This window comes from Capsella rubella, unplaced genomic scaffold (assembly GCF_000375325.1).
Source record: "Capsella rubella cultivar Monte Gargano unplaced genomic scaffold, Caprub1_0 scaffold_6, whole genome shotgun sequence".
Classification (NCBI taxonomy): Eukaryota; Viridiplantae; Streptophyta; class Magnoliopsida; order Brassicales; family Brassicaceae; genus Capsella; species Capsella rubella.
This window is the reverse complement of record NW_006238918.1, coordinates 7609224-7630158: the sequence shown is the minus strand read 5'-3', so window position 1 is coordinate 7630158 and position 20935 is coordinate 7609224. Positions and strand designations below refer to the sequence as shown.

The 20935-nt window shown below is 36.9% G+C and overlaps 5 protein-coding genes across 5 annotated transcripts; 3 read left to right on the top strand and 2 right to left on the bottom strand.

The window, feature by feature from the left end:
* The first annotated feature begins 241 nt into the window (after window positions 1–241).
* On the top strand, window positions 242–3776 carry LOC17884541. The gene is made up of 11 exons (XM_006287411.2): window positions 242–393; window positions 581–934; window positions 1086–1151; window positions 1272–1411; window positions 1490–1616; window positions 1836–1987; window positions 2074–2209; window positions 2286–2370; window positions 2692–2966; window positions 3066–3202; window positions 3484–3776. The coding sequence occupies exons 1-11, from the start codon at window positions 283–285 to the stop codon at window positions 3500–3502; spliced, it is 1602 nt and encodes a 533-aa protein (XP_006287473.1). The 5' UTR covers window positions 242–282; the 3' UTR covers window positions 3503–3776.
* On the bottom strand, window positions 3694–5763 carry LOC17881150 (GDSL esterase/lipase At5g22810). Its single transcript, XM_006289435.2, has 5 exons — window positions 5432–5763; window positions 4910–5040; window positions 4560–4802; window positions 4141–4396; window positions 3694–4048 (listed from the first exon to the last, which is right to left on the bottom strand). The coding sequence occupies exons 1-5, from the start codon at window positions 5694–5696 to the stop codon at window positions 3855–3857; spliced, it is 1089 nt and encodes a 362-aa protein (XP_006289497.2). The 5' UTR covers window positions 5697–5763; the 3' UTR covers window positions 3694–3854.
* A 1113-nt stretch (window positions 5764–6876) lies between these two features.
* LOC17884264 (alanine--tRNA ligase, chloroplastic/mitochondrial) lies at window positions 6877–11287 on the top strand. The gene is made up of 8 exons (XM_006286939.2): window positions 6877–7011; window positions 7427–7519; window positions 7617–7822; window positions 7920–9491; window positions 9576–9851; window positions 10032–10241; window positions 10358–10515; window positions 10616–11287. The coding sequence occupies exons 1-8, from the start codon at window positions 6927–6929 to the stop codon at window positions 10950–10952; spliced, it is 2937 nt and encodes a 978-aa protein (XP_006287001.1). The 5' UTR covers window positions 6877–6926; the 3' UTR covers window positions 10953–11287.
* Window positions 11288–13642: 2355 nt separating this feature from the next.
* On the bottom strand, window positions 13643–17195 carry LOC17884581 (probable disease resistance RPP8-like protein 2). Its single transcript, XM_006286952.2, has 4 exons — window positions 16962–17195; window positions 15796–16688; window positions 15542–15688; window positions 13643–15446 (listed from the first exon to the last, which is right to left on the bottom strand). Exons 2-4 carry the CDS (start codon window positions 16670–16672, stop codon window positions 13687–13689), a joined length of 2784 nt encoding a protein of 927 aa, XP_006287014.1. The 5' UTR covers window positions 16673–16688; window positions 16962–17195; the 3' UTR covers window positions 13643–13686.
* Window positions 17196–17777: 582 nt separating this feature from the next.
* On the top strand, window positions 17778–20526 carry LOC17882808 (protein RETICULATA-RELATED 1, chloroplastic). Its single transcript, XM_006287717.2, has 7 exons — window positions 17778–18484; window positions 18574–18672; window positions 18772–18998; window positions 19177–19246; window positions 19332–19411; window positions 19551–19615; window positions 20023–20526. Exons 1-7 carry the CDS (start codon window positions 17909–17911, stop codon window positions 20214–20216), a joined length of 1311 nt encoding a protein of 436 aa, XP_006287779.1. The 5' UTR covers window positions 17778–17908; the 3' UTR covers window positions 20217–20526.
* Window positions 20527–20935: the final 409 nt, after the last annotated feature.

Below are 20935 nucleotides of genomic sequence, written 5' to 3'. Positions count from 1 at the left end.
TCTCTCACTCACCTGTGTGTGAATACTCTTTTTGTTGCCACTTGTCACCATAATTTACTAAACAGTTGGCAGCGCTTGCGTGGTTCATCTAAAAGAGGGGTGTATATGTTGTATTTAAAAAGCTAAGGTACTTTTAGAGAAAATAGAATAATACGCTGGTCACAAACCGATACATGATTTAGTAAAAGGACCATTATGTAAAATAGTTAAAGAGGCGTTTCGAATTTTCTGGCGAGAGAAGAAGAGACGAAATAAGGGCAAAGGAGAAGGAAAAAAAATACCATGGAGGACGATGAAGCTAAGCAGCGAAGCATAGTTCGAGAAGAAGATGATTCTTACGAAAGAAGAGAAAGCGATTTCCCATCACATCACCCTCCACCTCCTTCTGATGAGGTAAGAGCTTCAATCACTTTTAATTTTTAGCTTAAGGTAGTTTTAATTGTAGAAATTGAGCTTGAAGCTAGTTTCAATGGTACTTTGTGTCTAATGGTATTTCATCTATGGTAATTTAAGACTATATTTTCGATTGAAATTTTTAATTTTTTCGTAGTGTTGACAGTGATTTCTCTATGTTCTGCAGTTGTTCGACATTTCAACTACTGTTGATCCTAGCTATGTTATTTCACTGATAAGGAAACTTCTTCCAGTTCATTCGGGCAGTGAGGAGCGACATAACCATCATACGAATGCTGATAATGTGGTTCAAGGTGATGTAGCTGGATCTGGAAATGGGGTTATTGACACTTCCAATGGTGATCCACAGAGCATGGACATTGGAGGTTACAATAACGAATCCACTTCCGAGGGGAAGGAGACGGTGAGTTCATGTCGGGATCCGGGAATAGTAGGCGGGTCATCAGTGGAAGAAGCATGGGAAGATCATGGTTGTGTTTTGTGGGATCTTGCTGCCAGTAGAACTCATGCTGAGCTAATGGTAATGGATTTAGATAAGTTATACCTTGGTGAAAGAAGATATTGGATTCCATTTAGACAAGAGAGCAGCTTGTTTCCATGTTTTAACTTTAGGTATTGGAATTGAGACTGGAAGTTGTGATGATTTTCTTGTTTTTACTTTGGCTTTGCAGGTACATAACCTAATTTTAGAAGTGCTTCATGCAAACCTAATGGTTTCAGAATCTACCCGCATTCGAGTAAGAAATTCAGTATATCTATGAATTATCAATGGCCAAGTCTAATAATTTTCTTCTTTTTTTTTGTCTTCCTGGACTGATTTGATGTTTACATTTCTTTTCCATTTTGGGGGTTCCAAGGAAATCTGTCTCGGGATTATTGGGAACCTTGCTTGCCATGAAGGTCTATTGCAACATATAGAGTCTACAGCCGGACTCGTCAATTTACTTGTGGGACAATTGTTTCTTGATGATACCCAATGCCTAAGTGAAGTTTGTAGGTAAGACAATCAGTTTATGACATAAAATGTAGAATCATGTTCGATCAGTTGGTTAATACTGATATGTGTTTCCAATAGGATACTCACTACAGGTCTCTCTGGGACTGGGCGTACTTTCTGGGCTGAGTGTTTGCAGTCTGAGGATATACTTCGCCGTATTATGTGGATTGCGGAAAATACCTTGAATCCTCATCTTATTGAAAAGGTAACTTCTGATATAACTAAGTCCTTCTTGTACTGAACGAATAGATGGTAGAAGATTTGATCGAACTGGTGAATTCTATAGGCCTCAGTTTCAGAGGGAAATATTTCCTTAACTCTTTACTTTATGCTTATTCATGTCCCTCAACCGTTTTCTGTAAGTTTTGGTTTATCAAGGCTTTTTTTTTTTTTTAATTGCTATATCTTTTCCATTTTCCCACAGAGTGTAGGGTTATTGTTAGGTATCATAGAAGGTCAACCAGAGATTGGGCAACTATTGATCCCTCCACTTATGACTCTGGGTTTGACGAGTCTCTTGATTAATCTTCTTTCCTTTGAAATGAGCAAGTTGACGAAAGAAAGAATTCCAGAAAGGTAAAACTTAGAAATCTATGCTTTACTATTCTTGAAAAAACAAGCAAGTGTTATGCTTTACTATGTACCCTTGTGTTTGATTTCAGGTACCCCATCCTTGAAATTATTCTCCGAGCTATTGAAGCCCTCTCTGCTTCAGATAACCATTCTAAAGAGATTTGCTCTAGCAAAGAACTATTTCAGCTAGTTTGTGATCTTATGAAACTTCAGGACAAAGCTGAGGTAGTTTTAGGTTTACATGAAGCTTTCCATTGAATATATCTCAAGTTATAATCTAATAAACTTAACTTCACTGTAGGTGGCAACATCATGTGTTACTGCTGGAGTTTTGATCGCAAATATGCTGTCGGAAACAGTCGATTTTATTCCTGAAGTTTCGGAAGGTAAACTATTTACTTTAATTTCAGAGCAACGTCTGGTCAGAATTTTCCATTTGGGTTTGAGTGGGACATGACTCTTCTTTACTTTACGTAGTTCTGAATTCTGGAATTTTGTTGTTAGGAAAAAGTTACAATCAATTTTCTTTTAACAAGTGTGAGATTTTTATACTGATAAAAACCAGTCTGAGGAAAATTTTTTGCAATACACTTTAAGGGCTCATATTTGACAAATTAAGATGAACAGAGAAAATGTTTGCATAGTGTTGTTGATTGTGCATCCTAGTGCTTCATGTCTTTATCTTGACTCTAAGAATCTGCATGCAGATTTTTCTTTCTTGGAAGGTTTATTCAGTACTTTACCATTTGCTTCGGATGACTTAGAAGCAAGAAGAGCAATTTGGAATGTTATTGCGAGGTTACTTGCCAGAGTTAATGGGTCTGAGACAAACACTTTCTGTCTGAGTCACTACATATTGGTTTTGTTAAGCAACTCGGATATTATTGAAGATGATCTTCTTGATACCCAACTAGAAGATTCAAACGAGGAGTTCCAAAACACACTCCCTTCCCAGTTGATGTCTAGTGTGCGAACCATTGCTGTATCCACTTTTATATTCCTTTGTTTTTGACCTTTTGTTGCTTCTTTTTAGATTACAATGATTTCCTGTACAGATATTGTTGACCTTAAGAGACAACAGATACAGAAGATTGAGTCGCTATTAAACATTTGGAATACTCGCAAGGAGAATCTACAAGAGGAAAGCGTAACTGGGGGCTGCTCTATAAACAAAGCTGGTTGTAAAAGGCTATTGGATTGCTGTCAGAGATATATCAGGTAAGCTACTACTACTATCCAGATCTAGTGTAAGGATTGATATATCGAGTAAGCTTTTCTCCATCTCTAGAATAAAGATTATAAGACTTGTTTGCATTTAGATACTATTTCAAGTGATCTATGCGGTTCGGAAAATTCAAAACCTCTCATACTACGATTGGTCTTACAGTTCCAGCTTTGTTTCAACTGTCAGCTAATTTTTCTTCAGCCACTTTGTTTCTACTCCGAATTGGAATATTCAAACTAACCTGACTCAGAATTTTCTTCTTTCTTAATTGTAGATCGATTGAAGGATCTTAATTCGTGGAGAATCTTCCCATAGCCACTCAAGGCATAACATTACACATTAGGTTTCAAGCTCTAAGAAATCGCCGACTCAGTGGAATTTTTTGATAGATATATGCAGGTTAGAACTTGCCTGTCTATCTCATATCCATAGATTACTTAGGACACAGTCTGGTTAATTGTACACAAGAAAGAGATGTGCAGCCAAAAAAAAAAACTCAAATTTTAAAAGCCAGAAGTCTATCTTCCGACACAAATCTCGATTCAGTTTTTAAATTCAAACAACACATAACTGAAAATTACAATCTTAAGTCAATAGATGAAACCCAACAATGATCTTGAGAACAATGTAGAGAGAGATGACTGATCAGGAGATGAGAGAGATGCCAGAGAGCAAGAGACTGTCTGCGAGAATCTTGTTAGCAGCTTCCGTTGGATGAAACCCGTCCCAAAAGACATACTCGGTTGCGTTATTACATGTTCCTACTGATTTAGGGTTGCATAGTATTGATGTCTCTAGTAATCCTGTTCCACAACAAGCTCTTCTTGCCTCTGCAAATCCTGAAAATTTTACATAAACATACGTAACAAAATTAAAACCAGTTAACCAGTTACCAGAGCATTGTTTGAGGCTTTGAAATATTTTCAAATACCAAATTCAGATGGCCTGGTGGCGAGATCATAAAGAGGCTGATAGATATCAAAGACGACTAGATTGAGTCCAATGAGGTTCCTCTTTAGATCCTGCGACGTCGTGTTTAGCTTGTAGTTGAAAGAGATTGCGTCGTTGTTTAGCTTCTCCGAGCATCCACCTTCGTGCGGACCTGCCACAGTTATGGCTGCCGGTAAACATCCGAGCGGCGGAAGCGTAGTCACTCCGATTCTTCTTGCCCCTAACGAGTATAAATTCTACGGATCCCAAAAACAAAACAGAAACAGAACAAACTTACACTTAGACTACCTTTTGATTGTCTGGACAAACAAAAACATTGCTATATTCCTAACTGCACCTAGCCACCGACTAATGAAGTTTATGATATTACACATTTAAGCATGAGTTAAACAAACAAACCTGAATGAAACTGGAGTAGGAGAGGATAAGGAGATCGGAGAAGTCATCAGGTGATTGGACTTTGTAGAGAAGAGGGTTGATATAGTAGTTTTGTATGAAGTCACTGCTACCTGCGCTGACGATATATATGCCATTGGAGATTATGGAGCTCGCGTTTACATTGTTGTTTGAGGTTGCCAAATCTTGGATTCGGCTTGTATAGTCTTTGTAATGTTCAAGCTGTTGCGGCAACGATATTGCACCCTTCATTATCCACAATGAGATTAAGTAACATGACGTTTTCAATTAATTAGGATTCAATTTATTGTTAGATGACAAATAAAAGAAAATAGAATTAGCATTTTACTAACGTAGAGCTTGGCTGTGTCATCGTAATAGCCAGAGGCTGCAGAGGCAAAGTTAGCTCCAATCAAAAGGTTTCTGCCTTTTGCCTTTTTGCTTAGATAAGCTTGTGGGTATGATGTGAACCCAAGATTCTCAGCTGCACAATATATTGATCTTTATTTCATTATTATTATATGTGTATGCATGTACACATATACATGCTGCATGCACACATATCAACCTAATGCATGTACATTGTTTTCTTCGTATTTCATTTCAAATAAATTGTTTACTTAACACCCCGGCCCATGCAAATACAATCCAACAATTAATTATTTTTCTACTCTAAGTTGAAGAATCATTATCAAGTCATGGCTCTCAATGTTCTACTTTTAGTTTTAAATCCTTGCTAGAAATCACAAACTTCACACAAAGATGCCTTCTAGATCATCATCATGTTTGGAGTACACATGCATTGTATATATGTCACTCACTATTACATATATCATTTCGAATAATTGGAATTGAATATAAGAAAAAAGAAGTACCGGTGAAGTCAGTAGCTAACTTTCCGTTGCAGAAGCGGCCGGTGGGTTTATGGGTTGTGAAATCTCTTCCATAAGGAGGAAAATTAGCTTTAACGATAGTGTAGATATCATTGTTGTTTCCAACATCAGCCACTGAATCACCAAATATGAACATGGATGGAACCAGTGGCTGTGCCTCCATCACCACCATTACCTCAAGAACCATTAAAAACCCAACCATTACATATAGATTTGACAAAACTCCCACTCCCGAGAGACCCATCATTTTATTTTTTGTTCAAAAAGATATATGAAGGTTATAATGGCGATGCTTATATGAGTAGCATGAGTGTTATGTAGTTTGGCATGCAAGGGTATTTATATATATAGAGAACAAACAAACATTTGGGGGATAGTATTTAATGTGATATATAGAGTTAGGTGGACTCCAATGTTTTTATATATAATGATATATAGTAGTATATTGTAACGTTTGTATGTATGTTTCTTCTGTCTCGGATATACGCACAATACACTGATGTGTTCTCTGGTTGGCCTGAAAAAAAGAGAGTAAAAAGACTTAAGCAGAGGCCAGTGAGAGAGAGACATTGAAAGAAAGTAGTTGCGAGAGTACTCTCGGGCATTGATTTGTCTTTTACATTTATAGTTCAATTACGTTATGTGTGCCATTTTGACACTTGTCGTTCCTAACTCTCATACGTCTAACGTCTATACGATTTATGCACACGTAAACATTTTATACTATGAAAAACAGCTCCCAACTTCACTCACTACTTACTTACTACTTAGTCTACTGGAAAACATAAAAAAGACACATAGCGTAGGTCTCCTAGGAAGGATCGGATAGTGAAGCCTCTATAATATGTTCTGAGCTTCAAAAACTTGTGATCATCTTAATTCTTCGGATGAAAGCGTGAACTGGTTTGAGTCTATAGGGTTCAAAGGCAGCATCTCTTCTTTAACAGTACTTATGATGCAGAGGTATAACAAAGATCCATGTCTCTCCTCCAATAGAGTTAGATGATTGAAAAATCCATGCTCTGATAATAACATCGCACTGATTCCGGAATTAGCCTTTCAAGCCTCAGTATATTTCCTTTAGAAAGAGCGTAACTCAATGCTTCTCCAAAACATGCTTATGTTTATGATCCTACAGATAAAGAACCTCATTCTTCGTTGTCATCTTTATCCACTATTAAGAGTATATATAGAGTAAGATCATTGTTGTATAAAGTAGAATTGTAGAAGAAGAGAAATTTGAGTTATGTTTAATAACAACAACAAGAAATTTGTTTCTAAGGGTAATCTCGAGGTCTCTGGCTATAATGAAGGTAATTTACCCATACACCTATTTAACGAGTTAACTAAATAATTTGATTAATAAAATAATTTCAAACCACAAAGAAGTGGATAATAAAACAAATATAGAGAGCTACACTTCAAAGGCACATCACTGTGTCTTCTTCTTCCTTCTTCTGTCTGAAACACTTATCCGATGAATTTCACCAGAGTAAACCTTTTCGATGTTCCTCTTAGACCAATTTTACTTTCGCATCCTTCTTCTTTTCTCCTTTCTAAACGTAAGCTAATCTCTTCGTTCTCCCTTTTCTCAATCTATCTCTACGTTTTTTTTTATAAAAATTATATTTCAACATTAAGTAAAAGAGATTGAGGATTCATCTAGTTTCGTGTTAGACAGTTAGTGGGGGAAATTCAATTCTGGGTTTCTCAATTGGGTTCTCTTTCTTTTTTTTTTTTTTGATACAGAGCTCGTATCCATGAAATTGCCACTATCTTGGTCTGTCGACTCTGTACATGATTAGTGGTGATGTAGCTTACAATGAAATCTAATTGGGCTCCAGAGGGGTTGTTATACAATATGAATTTTTATAATTTGATTGATAAGTGAAAATTCTTAAGCTTTGTTTGTTATTCTCTCTTCTTGTTGTATTCATCTCATTTTGGAGTTAATTTATTGATATTATGGTTTTGCAGGTTTTGTTACCAGAACCTCTACAGGTGTTTCTCCTGCTATCTTGCTTCCCAAATCAACTCACTCTTCTCAGATTATTGCTAAGAGTTCATCAGGTTTTGCACTTATTGTTTCTACATAATCTGTGTGTGTTTGTCTCTTCAATTTGAATTTGGGGGACTGAAAATATCATCTTTACTATGTGGATTTCAGTATCAGTACAGCCGGTGTCTGAGGACGCTAGGGAGGGTTTTCAGTCCAATGATGTTAGTGGAGACTCAATACGTCGGCGTTTTCTCGAATTCTATGCCTCTCGTGGGCATAAATTGCTTCCAAGCGCGTCTCTCGTGCCAGAAGATCCTACTGTCTTATTAACAATTGCTGGAATGCTTCAGTTTAAGCCTATTTTCCTTGGAAAGGTATAAATATAGCTCAAGCCAAACGTTACTGTTTTCGTGCATTTAGAGACTTGAAGATAATGTATGTTGGTGGGACTTTTTTTTTAAATTGATGTAGGTGCCTAGACAGGTTCCTTGTGCAACCACTGCACAAAGGTGCATACGTACCAACGATTTGGAGAATGTTGGAAAAACGGCCAGGCATCATACCTTCTTTGAGATGCTTGGGAACTTTAGCTTTGGAGATTACTTCAAGAAAGATGCGATAAGGTGGGCATGGGAGCTATCAACTAAAGAGTTTGGCCTACCTGCTCATAGAGTTTGGGTTAGCATTTACGAAGACGATGATGAAGCTTTTGAAATCTGGAAGAATGAAGTTGGTGTGCCTGTTGAGCGGATAAAGAGAATGGGTGAAGCTGACAACTTTTGGACCAGTGGACCAACTGGTCCTTGTGGTCCATGCTCAGAGTTGTATTATGACTTCTATCCGGAGAGAGGTTATAATGAAGATGTTGATCTTGGGGATGATACCAGATTTATCGAGTTCTATAATTTGGTTTTTATGCAGTATAACAAGACGGAAGATGGATTGCTTGAGCCCTTGAAACAGAAGAATATTGACACTGGTCTTGGTCTGGAACGTATAGCTCAAATCCTTCAGAAGGTTCCAAACAACTATGAGACAGATTTGATATATCCAATCATTGAGAAGACCTCAGAGTTGGCGAATATCTCATATGACTCTGCAAATGACAAAGCAAAGACAAGCCTTAAAGTGATTGCAGATCACATGCGGGCAGTTGTCTATCTCATATCAGACGGTGTTTCGCCTTCAAATATTGGCAGAGGTTATGTAGTAAGGAGGTTAATAAGAAGGGCAGTTCGGAAGGGGAAGTCTCTCGGAATAAATGGGGATAGAAGTGGTAATCTAAAGGGAGCGTTTTTGCCAGCAGTTGCTGAAAAGGTGATAGAATTGAGCACTTATATTGATTCAGATGTAAAAGTAAAAGCCCCACGAATCATTGAGGAGATAAGGCAAGAGGAACTTCACTTCAAGAAAACTCTGGAAAGAGGAGAAAAGTTACTTGACCAAAAGCTTAACGATGCCCTGTCAATTGCTGATAAAAATAAAGATAGCCCTTATCTGGATGGAAAAGACGCGTTTCTTCTGTATGACACATATGGCTTCCCTGTGGAGATAACAGCAGAAGTTGCTGAAGAACGTGGAGTCAGTATAGATATGAAAGGTTTTGAAGTGGAAATGGAGAACCAAAGGCGGCAATCTCAAGCTGCCCACAATGTTGTAAAACTGACAGTTGAAGACGATGCTGACATCACGAAAAATATTGCGGACACTGAGTTCCTCGGATATGACAGTCTCTCTGCTCATGCTGTTGTGAAAAGTCTTTTGGTGAATGGGAAGCCTGTGATAAGGGTTTCTGAAGGCAGTGATGTAGATATTTTGCTGGACAGAACTCCTTTCTATGCTGAATCTGGAGGTCAAATTGCTGATCATGGTTTTCTGTATGTTAGCAGTGATGGGAACCAAGAGAAAGCTGTTGTTGAGGTACGTGATGTGCAGAAGTCTCTTAAAATATTTGTTCACAAGGGCACTGTAAAAAGTGGAGCTCTGGAAGTTGGCAAGGAGGTGGAAGCAGCAGTAGATGCAGACTTGAGGCAACGAGCAAAGGTACGTTTGAATGTTATTTTACATCCCAATATCCCAACTGCCTCTTTTCTTTCAAATTCTTGATCCTTTTTGTTAACTTTCCAGGTTCACCATACCGCCACCCATTTGCTGCAATCCGCACTTAAGAAAGTAATAGGACAAGAAACATCACAGGCTGGTTCATTAGTAGCTTTTGACCGCCTCAGATTCGATTTCAATTTTAATCGGTCCCTGCATGCTAATGAGCTTGAGGAAATCGAAAGCCTGATCAATAGATGGATTGGGGATGCTACACGTCTTGAAACAAAAGTCCTTCCTCTTGCTGATGCGAAACAAGCTGGAGCCATTGCAATGTTTGGGGAAAAATATGATGAAAACGAGGTATGAGAGATGTCACACTATTAACTATTCAAAAATTGTATAGGTTCTGGGGAACTTCAAAATACTAGTTTATCATCTTCATAAAGCCTGGATCAAGAGAACCACATCAGTGTATACAGTGTTATAGTTTGGTTATAAGTTGATTTGGCTTGACCAAGAGGACCCTTACATAAATCGCAGGTTCGTGTAGTAGAAGTACCTGGTGTCTCCATGGAACTTTGCGGTGGCACTCATGTTGGCAATACCGCAGAGATACGAGCCTTCAAGATTATCTCAGAACAGGGCATTGCATCTGGAATCAGGCGTATCGAAGCAGTTGCAGGTGAAGCATTCATTGAATACATAAACTCAAGGGATTCTCAAATGACACGTCTATGCTCGACTCTCAAGGTATTCTGCTTCTAGAGAGTTTTGATTTCTTTTCTTGTCAACCATTATCATATTTGCTGCTTTCAAGATAGTAGTTACTTGTGACATATTTAATTGTGGTGTGGTTTAATCTGAAGGTGAAAGCAGAGGATGTTACAAGCAGAGTGGAGAATCTTCTAGAGGAACTGCGTGCTGCTAGAAAAGAAGCCTCAGACTTGCGTTCAAAAGCAGCGGTCTATAAAGCATCTGTCATATCGAACAAAGCATTTACCGTAGGAACTTCGCAGACGATAAGGTATCAAAATCTAATGTTTCCTGCTTAAAATGGTGTATATGATAATTATTCTCAGAAGAAAATGACACATGCTCTTCCTGTGAATGTTTGATTCCTTCAGAGTGCTCGTTGAGTTGATGGATGACACTGATGCCGACTCGTTAAAGAGTGCAGCAGAGCATTTGGTAAGTACATTGGAAGATCCAGTCGCTGTGGTACTAGGATCATCTCCAGAAAAAGACAAGGTTAGTTTAGTTGCTGCATTTAGTCCCGGAGTAGTCTCTTTAGGAGTTCAAGCAGGGAAATTCGTTGGCTCCATAGCTAAGATGTGCGGCGGAGGAGGTGGTGGAAAGCCCAATTTTGCTCAAGCAGGCGGCAGAAAACCTGAAAATCTCCCAAGTGCCTTAGAGAAAGCTCGGGAAGATCTTGTAGCAACCCTAGCCGAAAAGCTTGGTTGAAAAAAAACAATCTATATGTGCAACAAGAATGATTGTACAGAGATAAGAAAGAGCACATTGCTTCATTCTAGAAAACTAAATCGCAGCAATGTATAGATGGATGGATATGACAAGTAAATTTATCTGGGCAAAGTACTTCATTGGTTTTTGGATCACTTGTCAATAAATTGTTGAGTAGGTTAGATTCGAGTGAATATGTCTTCGGCTACAAGAGTATACTATGAGTCCTCTATGTGTTAAACACAATATGGCTCTGTACGGCGTTTTGACTTTGTTGGACTTTTGGAACGCGCGCTACTGTTACAGAATATAGTTGAAGTTTCGGTTTGTTTTCATATCAGGGTCCGGTTTTGATTTGACAATTTTTCAGTTAAATAAATTTTTTTTTTTTTATCGTCTTTAGATTTATTAAACTTTTTTTGTTTTAATGATAAAATTTATATTTATTTGAATAATTTATATTTATTTCTTCTAATTTTAGTAAATTTGTTAGCATGATTATGTTTAAAATATCACATAAAATCTCTTAAACTTAAAGAATTTCGTACTTGCGAAGAAATTATATAATGTCGTACTAGAAATAAAAGTCAACCTTAAATGTGGAGAAACAAACCGTAAAAATATGTCCTATTAATTATAAAAATATTGATCGATTCTATAATTTAGGAAACTAACTAATTAGTGTAGATTCATCGGTTAAAATTTCCATTTATTAAAATCTTAACAATAAAATCTAAACCAATCTATATTAAATCTACATATTGAAATATATTTTGTATGATTCAAAATCGAGTGTATAACATCTACATATTAAACTAGATTTTTAAACAAATTATTTAAAATGGAACAAGATTCTTTCGTTCTCACAAACCATGATAATGACATGATCTTTTTGATTATGTAGTGGGTGTAGACATAAAATTATATATATTGCAAATTAAAAAAAAAATAACGTAAAATAGTAGGAAGATGTAATTTAAATACTAAAAATTATTTTTAATAATATGGAACTGGACATAAAAATAACAAACTGTTTTTGGCTAGCTAAAATTTAAAAATTTCAAATTTTACACTAAATATGAAAATTATTAAGTTACATCTACATATATTATATCTATAGTATGATAGTTATAAAGCCACCTCTGTACATTCAATGTATTATACAGATAGAGGAATACCGAGAGTTGAACATAGCATTATATACTTCGAAATATTTGGATAATTTGGATAATTAAATTCAATTTTGACTTTCAAATATCAATTTACGAGTACAATACAGAAACGTGAAATTAAAATAGCTAAAATTTCCTATTTATTTTAAATATTGAAAGATGAAATAATGGGTACATGAAAAGCGCTGGTAATTCGGAAAATAATAAAAAAATAGTGTCTAACGTAATGTTGGTAAAATACAAGGCATAAATTTTGGATAACACATATTCAACTAAGGGAGATACATATATACTATTTACTCATGCGAATTTCGAAGAACGGGTTTTGGCGGGTTAAAATATTATAGTTCGTTGCAGGCCAGACATAGTGGACGAGTTTGACTCGCTTGACAACTATATTTGGGTCATTTGTTTCAAGAAGTTTTAGTGTTTTTTTTGGTTGTTTTTACCTGGTTTGATAGTTCACGATTTACATAGAAATCTAGATTATCACTAATCCGGTTTACACTTTATCCGGATCCGCTATCATGTCGATCTAAAGCGATTATTATTTCAAACATTCAAAAATTTGAAGAAAGCAAAGCAAACGTATTTGTGGCTCCGAAACTCTTACCTATTCTTTTATATGTTAGACTAAAATATATAATCTCAAATGAGTTTTAAAACCACGATTATAAGATGGAAAACATGATATAGATGAGATGGGACATTACGGTTATAAAATAATCATCTTATTGTGACTTTTTGTTTTACTATTTTTCTTTTATGTAATGTTCTTAACTTAACGAAAACAAATCTGATAATTTCTTTATCTAACTCGAATTAAAAACGACATGAAACTGATATGAATTCTTCTGATTATGAATTAAATAACATTACTTAAAAATACGTTTACAAACTTAATCTTGCACATATGTAATATATTGAAATCAACCCTGCACGCACGTATGTAATACAAACTTTCGAAATCAACCCCGCACGTATGTGCGGGTTCATCCCTAGTTGTCATTAAAACAAGGAAGTGTTTATTTCTTTCTCGTTAGTTAAAGTCTCTCGTTACTCTAATTTTTAAGCGGATAAGTTGGCACGCCGAGCGCGTGTTGAACCGATACTTTGTCTCTATGTAAACAATTTTCTAAACTCTTGGTTCAATTGAGTCTATTTATAAAAGCTGTGGACAAAAAAATAAGAATAATTCTTTTTGTTATAATGACAATTTGAGTTAAACATAATCATGCTAACAAATTTACTAAAATTAGAAGTAATAAATACTTATTGTACTGTTGTAAACGTTTAACCGTTAATCTCAGATTTTTCTAATTTTGGTTTAGTACGAAATGGCTTGAAATCTTTTTGGTTAAACCTTAACCGTGATATGATTGACTAGAACAATTTCGGATTGGCTTGGTTGGTTTAAAATGTGAAATTGATTTTAAAGTTTTTTCTTTTTCCTTTTTGTAACATCGATTCTATGTTATAGCAAGGTATGCAGAAGCAAGTTTGTGCTCAAAATGTGAGAAACAAAATGGTCGAGTATTGTATAATGACAAAAGACTTGTTTCTTATTCGTCCCCACAATTGTAAAACATAACAGAAGCTACATGTTTGATTTTGAAGTGATCTTCTCCACCTTGGATTAACTTGTTCTTGAATTCATTCTTCATCCATCCTACTCTTAGCTCCTTTAAAGTAGTGATGTCTCTTAATCTACCAGGAAGACTCTTCAACTTTCTGCAGTCATTGATCTCTAAATGACAAAGACACGACATTGAATAGTCTTCTACGACCCACTCTTCAAGGTTATCAAGTATTGAAAACTCTAGAGTGTGCAATTTAGGGAAGCCGGCTTTTGAGCATACCATTTTCCTCCCTGTGAAAGCATTAAGTTCTAGACTAAGAATTTTTAAGCTATGTAGCTTCTCAAGAACTGGCATTGGATCCTCGGGTAGGTCACAAGAGGATAATGAAACAAAAGCGATCCGGGAAGGGAATTGAGCTTCATTAGGTAACTTATCTATCTTTATATCTAAACTTAATTGGTTGAGTCTTAGAAAACTTGAAACAAAGGCTCCTGCATCGATCTTCATGGCTTCAGCCTGGTCATTTATTTTGTTGTATAACATCAACTCCTCCAACTGTTTCAGTGATGCACCGAGCGAATAAGGTAATACTTCCTCTTCAGGGTTAACAGAGGCACAACAGATCCACAAAGTTCTGAGTTTGGTCATATTGATGAGATCTTTAGCGCTACTGTGCTTTAATGAAAAGTTCTTGAGGGTCTCCAACTTCACTAAAGCACTTAGCTCCAACTTCGTTTTAGAGCTTAGTTCGTCGGGTAACATAAGATATCTCAGCTTCTTCATCTTCTTTAAGACGTTTGGTATGTGAACCATTGTCTCGTAAATCTCCAAATCCAAATAAACCAACAACACTAGATTCCCAATAGAAGACGGCAACACAGACAAGTTTGTCTCTTTCAAACTCAGGTACCTCAAGTGTATCAGCTTCCCTATGCCCTTAGGTAACTTGCGTCTTCTGAATTGTGCTCCAAAGAGATCCAATACTCTAAGTGATTGTAAACCTCCAAAACTTGGGGTTGATAATATCCAAGGACTGAAATCTCTAGTGATATACAAAAGGGTCCTTGCTTTGGGGTTTTGAATCTGTTTTTGCTGAAATATACAAGGTTCATTTTCTTCAGCATCAACCAAATGTACAGCGAGTCTGCGTGATCTGTTGGTGGATACAGTTGGTGACAGAGCGTTAGTAGCATTCGAGACAAGGATCTGAGCACTGAAAAATTGTATGAAATTCTCTTCTTTAGCTTTAAACAAAGAAACTTCTCTAACAATATCATGCAGACGACAAGATTCAATTCTTGATGTCACAGTGTTCCTCTTCCCAACTAATACCATACTCCTTTTAACCAATTCCTCCAGATAATCCTCAGCTAGATCTACGATAGTAGTCTCTTCACTATGCATCATCACTATTCCTTCTGCCACCCAGTAATTGAACAATGTCTCTGTTTGTATCTCATGATCTTCTGGGTAATGAGCAAGGTAGAGAAAGCAATGCTTCAAATGAGAAGGTAGATCTTCATAACTCAAAGATATCACATTGCATACCAAACTACCGATTCCGCCATTTTCACCAATCTCTCCTACAATATGAGATCCAATATTGTTGTGTACCTTTATCCACTCGGACGCTGTACGTTTTGTAGCTAACAACCCTCCAAGAGTTTTCACAGCTAATGGTAACCCTCCACAATGTTTGAGCATTTGTTGAATCTCTTCGAATATATCATCAACCTGAAACTCTACACACAAAACATTAGTCTCTTAGCTCATTCTTTTTAGCGTTTAGATTACCTTTCAAATTTATCTTTGGTTTCTTGTATAGTTAAGGGCATACCTATATCGTTTCTCTCAAACAAAGCTATGTTTTGAAAAACTTCCCAGCTTTCTTCATGAGTTAAGCATCTAGGCCTAAAGATGACGGATCTTAGATCTGGATGCAAACCAACACCCTCATTCCTAGAAGTGAGTAATACCTTGCTAGCTGGAAAAGTTGACCATGTTTCAATATTAGACACCAACTGAGACAAATGCTTTTGAATTTCAGAAATATTCTACATAAAAACATTATGATTCATGGTCAAGAATCACCTGATCTATGTGGAAATGCTGGCTTTATAAGCTCCCAAGCTGCACTGCTCCATAAATCATCAAGGACAATCAAGCATTTCTCGATTTCAAGTAGTTTAAACAGCTCATCTTGGAGTCCAGACACTGTCATATCCACAATTCTCTGTTCCTCACTTTTCGGTCTAAGGCTCTGTAATATCGCCCGCCACACATGTTTTTGTCTACACTCCTGTGAAACGAACACCCAAGCGAATCCACTGAAATAGCGCTGCACCATCTCATGATGAAAAACTTGTCTAGCAAGAGTGGTTTTCCCAACACCGCCCATCCCGTATATTGAGACCACTTGAACACCATTCTCTCCAACAAGATGACTCACTAATTCTTCAACACTACGCTCCACACCAACAAGGCTGCTTTCAGAAACGCTAGGAAAAGATTGTCGTATCTCCACAAATTTACCAACTAGTTCTTCTTCTTCTTCTTTGTTGATGATCTCTCTCACTCCAAATCTCTCCATACTGTCTATTACCTTGGAGATTCTAGTGATAATGCTTCTGATTTGTAAACCAAACTCCTGGTCAGAAAATGTAATACAAGAAACACTCCTTAAATGCTTCTTAATCCCTCTTTCTCTTCCACACTTTTCTTCTTTGATAAGAAAACTCTCGATTATGTCCTCAGCATCATACACAATCTCTACAATCTCATCCACACAGTTTCTCACTCTCTCACTTTTACTTTTCTTAGTTTCTGCATCTTTCACAAACGATTTGAGCCTTTTTAAGTCGCTTTGTAGTTCAGTAGCTTGTTTATGGACTCCTTTTAGCCGGTTGGTTTCTCGAACTAGAAGCTCCCATAGCTTCTGCAATCCAAAAGTTACAACTGCCTCGGCCATTCAATAGATGTTCCTTCTGCATCGACATAATAATCACCAAATCCAAACTTCAGTTTTATTCAATTTCTTATAGATGAAAAAAACAAATGATTCTCCTTTATCTACCAAAAATCTTGAGTTCAAACTTTAAAATACCAACAGTGAAATGATGATGAGTCTCTCGATCTAATAAAACTAGGAAAGAAAAAAAAAATAGAAGCAAATTTTAGAGTATCAGAAAATTCAGTTCATCCAAAAAGAAATGTTCTGATTAACTCGAAAAAATCAAATGAAACTTCCCATGACTCACCCTGAAAGGAAGCTCTCTCAGCTTATAGCTCCTCGCGGCACCGAATTATTTGATCTTCAGACAATATTTCGAGAAACCCAACACAAGAGTTGCTTCTTTATTATCATCACGGTTCACAAAAACTCGAGCTGTATGAAATCGTTATTGACTTATTTGGGACTCTACGGCCGAGAAAATTATTGGAGTAGTAAACTAAGGGGGTGTTATTGGATTCTAACTTATAAGAAATTTAGATGATTAGTAAAATCATTATGATTGTTTGAGAGTTTAAAGGATTGTTTGAGAATTTTCTGAAATCTTGTTGATTAATTTTTTTATAGTCTTGTAAAGTCTCACAAACAATCCATGTATTTATAAGATACTTTTTATGACTTTATTTTGTAAAAAAAAGAGTTTAAAATCATAAACCAATAACACAAAATTTTAATTCATTAACACTCAGAGATTCTTTTGTTTTAATTTAATAACACATAAACTTTGTAAAACTCCAAATCCAATAACCACATATTTATTAAGATTTTAAATGAATTTTTACAAATCAGTAACTAATATCACCAAACTTTAAAAGAATTTAGTAAAATCTTGATTGAATAACAACATATTCTACCTAACATCTAAAGTCATTAATCGTACAAAAAAATAAACATCTAAAGTCATTAAAACACTCCCTAATTATGCTTTTACGGAATCTTTTCAACCAATACCATGTCGCCATTTGTTTAGCTTTCTGTATAGATAGCCGTACCTGATTATTCTCTCCTCCTTGGTCGTCTCCCCTATTACGGCATGAGTGTATGTATGTTCAAAAACCCTTAAACCTCGACCAACTGATCAAAACGCATACATAACTCCGTCATCTTCCGTCTTTAACTCCAAAATTCATTTATAACTTTTAAGCAACTTTCATTTCATAGATCACATAAACTCGAGAATTTTGGAATAGGCAAATGTCTATATCCCTAAAAATTTCCCACATTTCAACATTCTCCAACGATAGGTTCAATAGTGTAGAGCTGCGAAAGCAATGCAGAGCCGGTCAAAGGTTTGGAATTGGGTCGATTTGTTTCCGTAGAAGCCCTGGTGTTGAATCTAGACGGATCCATTTGAACTCGGACTTGTCTTCTCGGAATTTGAAACTCCGATGTGTGGGATCGGATGTGCTTACCGGTGAAATCTCCGGTAGATCAGTACCGGAGTGGGCTTATAGCGGCTTAAAGGATGAGACTTTAAGCGATCTGGAGCCGGAGCTTGATGATGGTGATGGCGGCGATGGGGATGGGAATAATGACGGCGGTGGAAATGGTGGTAATGGAGGCGGAGGAGGAGGAGGAGACGGAGAAGGCGATGATGGAGAGGATGAAGCAGATAAAGCTGAGGAGAAGGAGTTTGGTCCGATATTGAAGTTTGACGAAGTTATGAAAGAGACAGAACGTAGAGGGATTACGTTACCGGAGGATATGTTGGAGGCGGCTAAATCTGTGGGGATTCGGAAACTGTTCCTTCTTCGTTACCTCGATCTACAGGTTTTTGCTTTTGTTAAAATGTGCTAGTGATTCTTATTTTGATTATAAGTGTATGATGTATTCATGATTGAGGGTTAAAATTTTTGTAGGGTTCTGTTTGGCCGCTTGGGTTTCTGATGAGGTCATGTGCGATGCTTCGAAATAGAATGCTTGCAGATCCTTCATTTCTTTTCAAAGTTGGAACCGAGGTTTGTCAACGGTTAAGCTAACATTTTTCTTGGACTACTTATTTAGGATTGTGTCCAAGGATTGAATGTGAAAGATCTTGTTCTACGGATTTAATGCAGGTAGCCATAGACTCTTGCTGTGCAACTTTTGCAGAAGTACAGAAAAGAGGGGAAGATTTCTGGTCAGAGTTTGAGCTGTATGCTGCTGATCTTTTAGTTGGTCTTGTGGTTGATGTTGCGTTGGTTGGATTATTGGCTCCCTATGCACGTATTGGGAAGCCGTCCGTGGCATCATCAACAGGTTTATTCAAGGACCTTAGACGTGCTTGTGCATCCCTTCCTAGCAGGTAAGACTGTCACTGTCTCTCGGTTGTTTTTTTTTCTTCACTTATGGCTCCAAGTAATGTACAAATGGGTTACCTGTTCCCACTGGTGCTTATCGGAATGGGTTAACTGTTCCCACTGATGATGGCTGCATATTCGGGATGAGATGTATTTATACGGTTTTTTTGTGTTCTTATGAAGTGTTTTTGAAGCTGAAAGACCGGGATGTAAATTCTCAGTTAACCAGCGCATTGCAACGTTCTTCTACAAGGTATGGAGAAGAACTATTGCTTTATTGTTCTTTGTGGATCATCCTTACCTTTGATTTAATTTAATCGATGTGTTTCTTTGTCTAGGGACTCTTGTATGGGTCGGTTGGATTCGGCTGCGGCCTCATCGGTCAGGGAATTGCAAACCTGATCATGACGGCAAAACGGTATTCTTTCACCATCGAGCTTATTTGATCTGAGTTTATGATGAAATGAGTCTTCTGAGTTCTGAGTTTCTCTGGGGTTTGGGGTTTGAATGTCTAAAAACTGTTCTTCACTGAAATTTGGGGTTTCCTATGTCAATAGGAGTGTGAAGAAATCAGAGGAAGACGTCCCTATTCCACCTCTTTTCGAAAGCGCTGCTCTATGGGGTAAGCTTTTCTTTTGATCTCTAACTTTGTTCTGCAGAGTCATGATAGCTTTTCTCCTCTGATGTTGGATGTAAACGACTCTGATGTTGAAAACGACAGTCTTGAACCGTCAATATTGTGTTGTCTTACTCTTTTTACGAGTTCTTGTTATCAGCCATAGGTTTTTTTTTAACCTGTCTTAGCTTTTAGAAAGTAAAGAACCTTAATTGCCAATGATAGATACCAAGAATTGATTATGCGACAGATTCTGGTGAAAGGTATTAGCTAGATTGTTATGTTGTTTGCAATATTAGATTTATGGACAGGGTAATTTAATTACAGAGCTCAGAGACAAACCTGAAGTTCACTCTATGAATTGTTGATTACATAAAGACTCACTCTCTTCTCTATATTGTGCTTTTCTTCAGGTGTGTTCCTTGGCTTATCTTCCAATGCGCGTTACCAAATTGTCAACGGCCTCGAACGCGTGGTGGAAGGTTCTTCCGCGGCCAAACGCATCCCTGTGGTGGCCATGGCATTCACGGTGGGAGTCCGGTTTGCTAACAATGTATATGGCGGTATGCAATTTGTAGATTGGGCCAAATTGTCCGGCGTCCAGTAGTAAACCAGCCTAGATGTTTCCTCCGAAGATACTAATCTGATGGGGGATGTTGGTTATCTAAATATCGTTAATGAGATTAGTAGTGTATTTTAGCGAGAGCTAGTGAAAGAATGTGGTCAGTGAGCTGTACCGGATTCTTCTAACCGGAATACTCGAGACAACAAATTTCGATTTGGTTTTTGGAAGTTGAGAATCTCATGGAGTTTAGTTTTCTTAATCGTAGGCATAATGCAATACTCTTGAACATTTTATCAGCATTTAGCATCTGCATTTTATAAATAAATAAAGTGTCCACAAAATATTTTGCGAATTACGTCGACTAAACGTCATTTTTGGCCTTTTTGACGTTTTGACTTTTGAGTGTGTGACTCACTCGTGTAATTTTAGAGACATTTTTTTCCCTTTCCTTTTTACCTTTTTCCCCGTAAAAAAAGTAAGAAGTTGGAAAAGGAGAATTTGTTGGTATCAATAAATAAGTAAAATAAAATTTTAAAGCAAATTAAAAAGGAAAAACGATATATCATATATTGCTTGCAAAAAAACAAAAGAATCAAAATATTCTTAGGATACTTTAATGGCAAGCATCATTTGATATTAGATGTAGGGATCTTCTTAGTGACAGCTTGGTCACCCCTGTCATCCAACTGCTACTAAATGATGATCCGCATCTTTTTTGTTCTCTTGTTTCTGTTTTGTGCCCCCCTAATACTATTTTTACT

What these genes read in the sequence shown, in the direction of transcription:
- LOC17884581 (XM_006286952.2), bottom strand. Translation starts at nt 16,672, where the DNA reads ATGGCCGAGGCAGTTGTAACTTTTGGATTGCAGAAGCTATGGGAGCTT. An exon ending in AGCATTTCCACATAGATCAG is followed by an intron (nt 15,689 to 15,795) that starts GTGATTCTTGAC and finishes CAACTTTTCCAG; the next exon opens with CTAGCAAGGTATTACTCACT. An exon ending in GTTTGAGAGAAACGATATAG is followed by an intron (nt 15,447 to 15,541) that starts GTATGCCCTTAA and finishes TTTTGTGTGTAG; the next exon opens with AGTTTCAGGTTGATGATATA.
- LOC17881150 (XM_006289435.2), bottom strand. Translation starts at nt 5,696, where the DNA reads ATGATGGGTCTCTCGGGAGTGGGAGTTTTGTCAAATCTATATGTAATG. An exon ending in ATGACACAGCCAAGCTCTAC is followed by an intron (nt 4,803 to 4,909) that starts GTTAGTAAAATG and finishes TGGATAATGAAG; the next exon opens with GGTGCAATATCGTTGCCGCA. An exon ending in CACCAGGCCATCTGAATTTG is followed by an intron (nt 4,049 to 4,140) that starts GTATTTGAAAAT and finishes TAAAATTTTCAG; the next exon opens with GATTTGCAGAGGCAAGAAGA.
- LOC17884264 (XM_006286939.2), top strand. Translation starts at nt 6,927, where the DNA reads ATGAATTTCACCAGAGTAAACCTTTTCGATGTTCCTCTTAGACCAATT. An exon ending in AGCCTATTTTCCTTGGAAAG is followed by an intron (nt 7,823 to 7,919) that starts GTATAAATATAG and finishes AAATTGATGTAG; the next exon opens with GTGCCTAGACAGGTTCCTTG. An exon ending in GGAACTTCGCAGACGATAAG is followed by an intron (nt 10,516 to 10,615) that starts GTATCAAAATCT and finishes TGATTCCTTCAG; the next exon opens with AGTGCTCGTTGAGTTGATGG.
- LOC17884541 (XM_006287411.2), top strand. Translation starts at nt 283, where the DNA reads ATGGAGGACGATGAAGCTAAGCAGCGAAGCATAGTTCGAGAAGAAGAT. An exon ending in TGCCTAAGTGAAGTTTGTAG is followed by an intron (nt 1,412 to 1,489) that starts GTAAGACAATCA and finishes TGTTTCCAATAG; the next exon opens with GATACTCACTACAGGTCTCT. An exon ending in AAAGAAAGAATTCCAGAAAG is followed by an intron (nt 1,988 to 2,073) that starts GTAAAACTTAGA and finishes GTTTGATTTCAG; the next exon opens with GTACCCCATCCTTGAAATTA.
- LOC17882808 (XM_006287717.2), top strand. Translation starts at nt 17,909, where the DNA reads ATGTCTATATCCCTAAAAATTTCCCACATTTCAACATTCTCCAACGAT. An exon ending in TTCGTTACCTCGATCTACAG is followed by an intron (nt 18,485 to 18,573) that starts GTTTTTGCTTTT and finishes AAATTTTTGTAG; the next exon opens with GGTTCTGTTTGGCCGCTTGG. An exon ending in TTTTCAAAGTTGGAACCGAG is followed by an intron (nt 18,673 to 18,771) that starts GTTTGTCAACGG and finishes GATTTAATGCAG; the next exon opens with GTAGCCATAGACTCTTGCTG.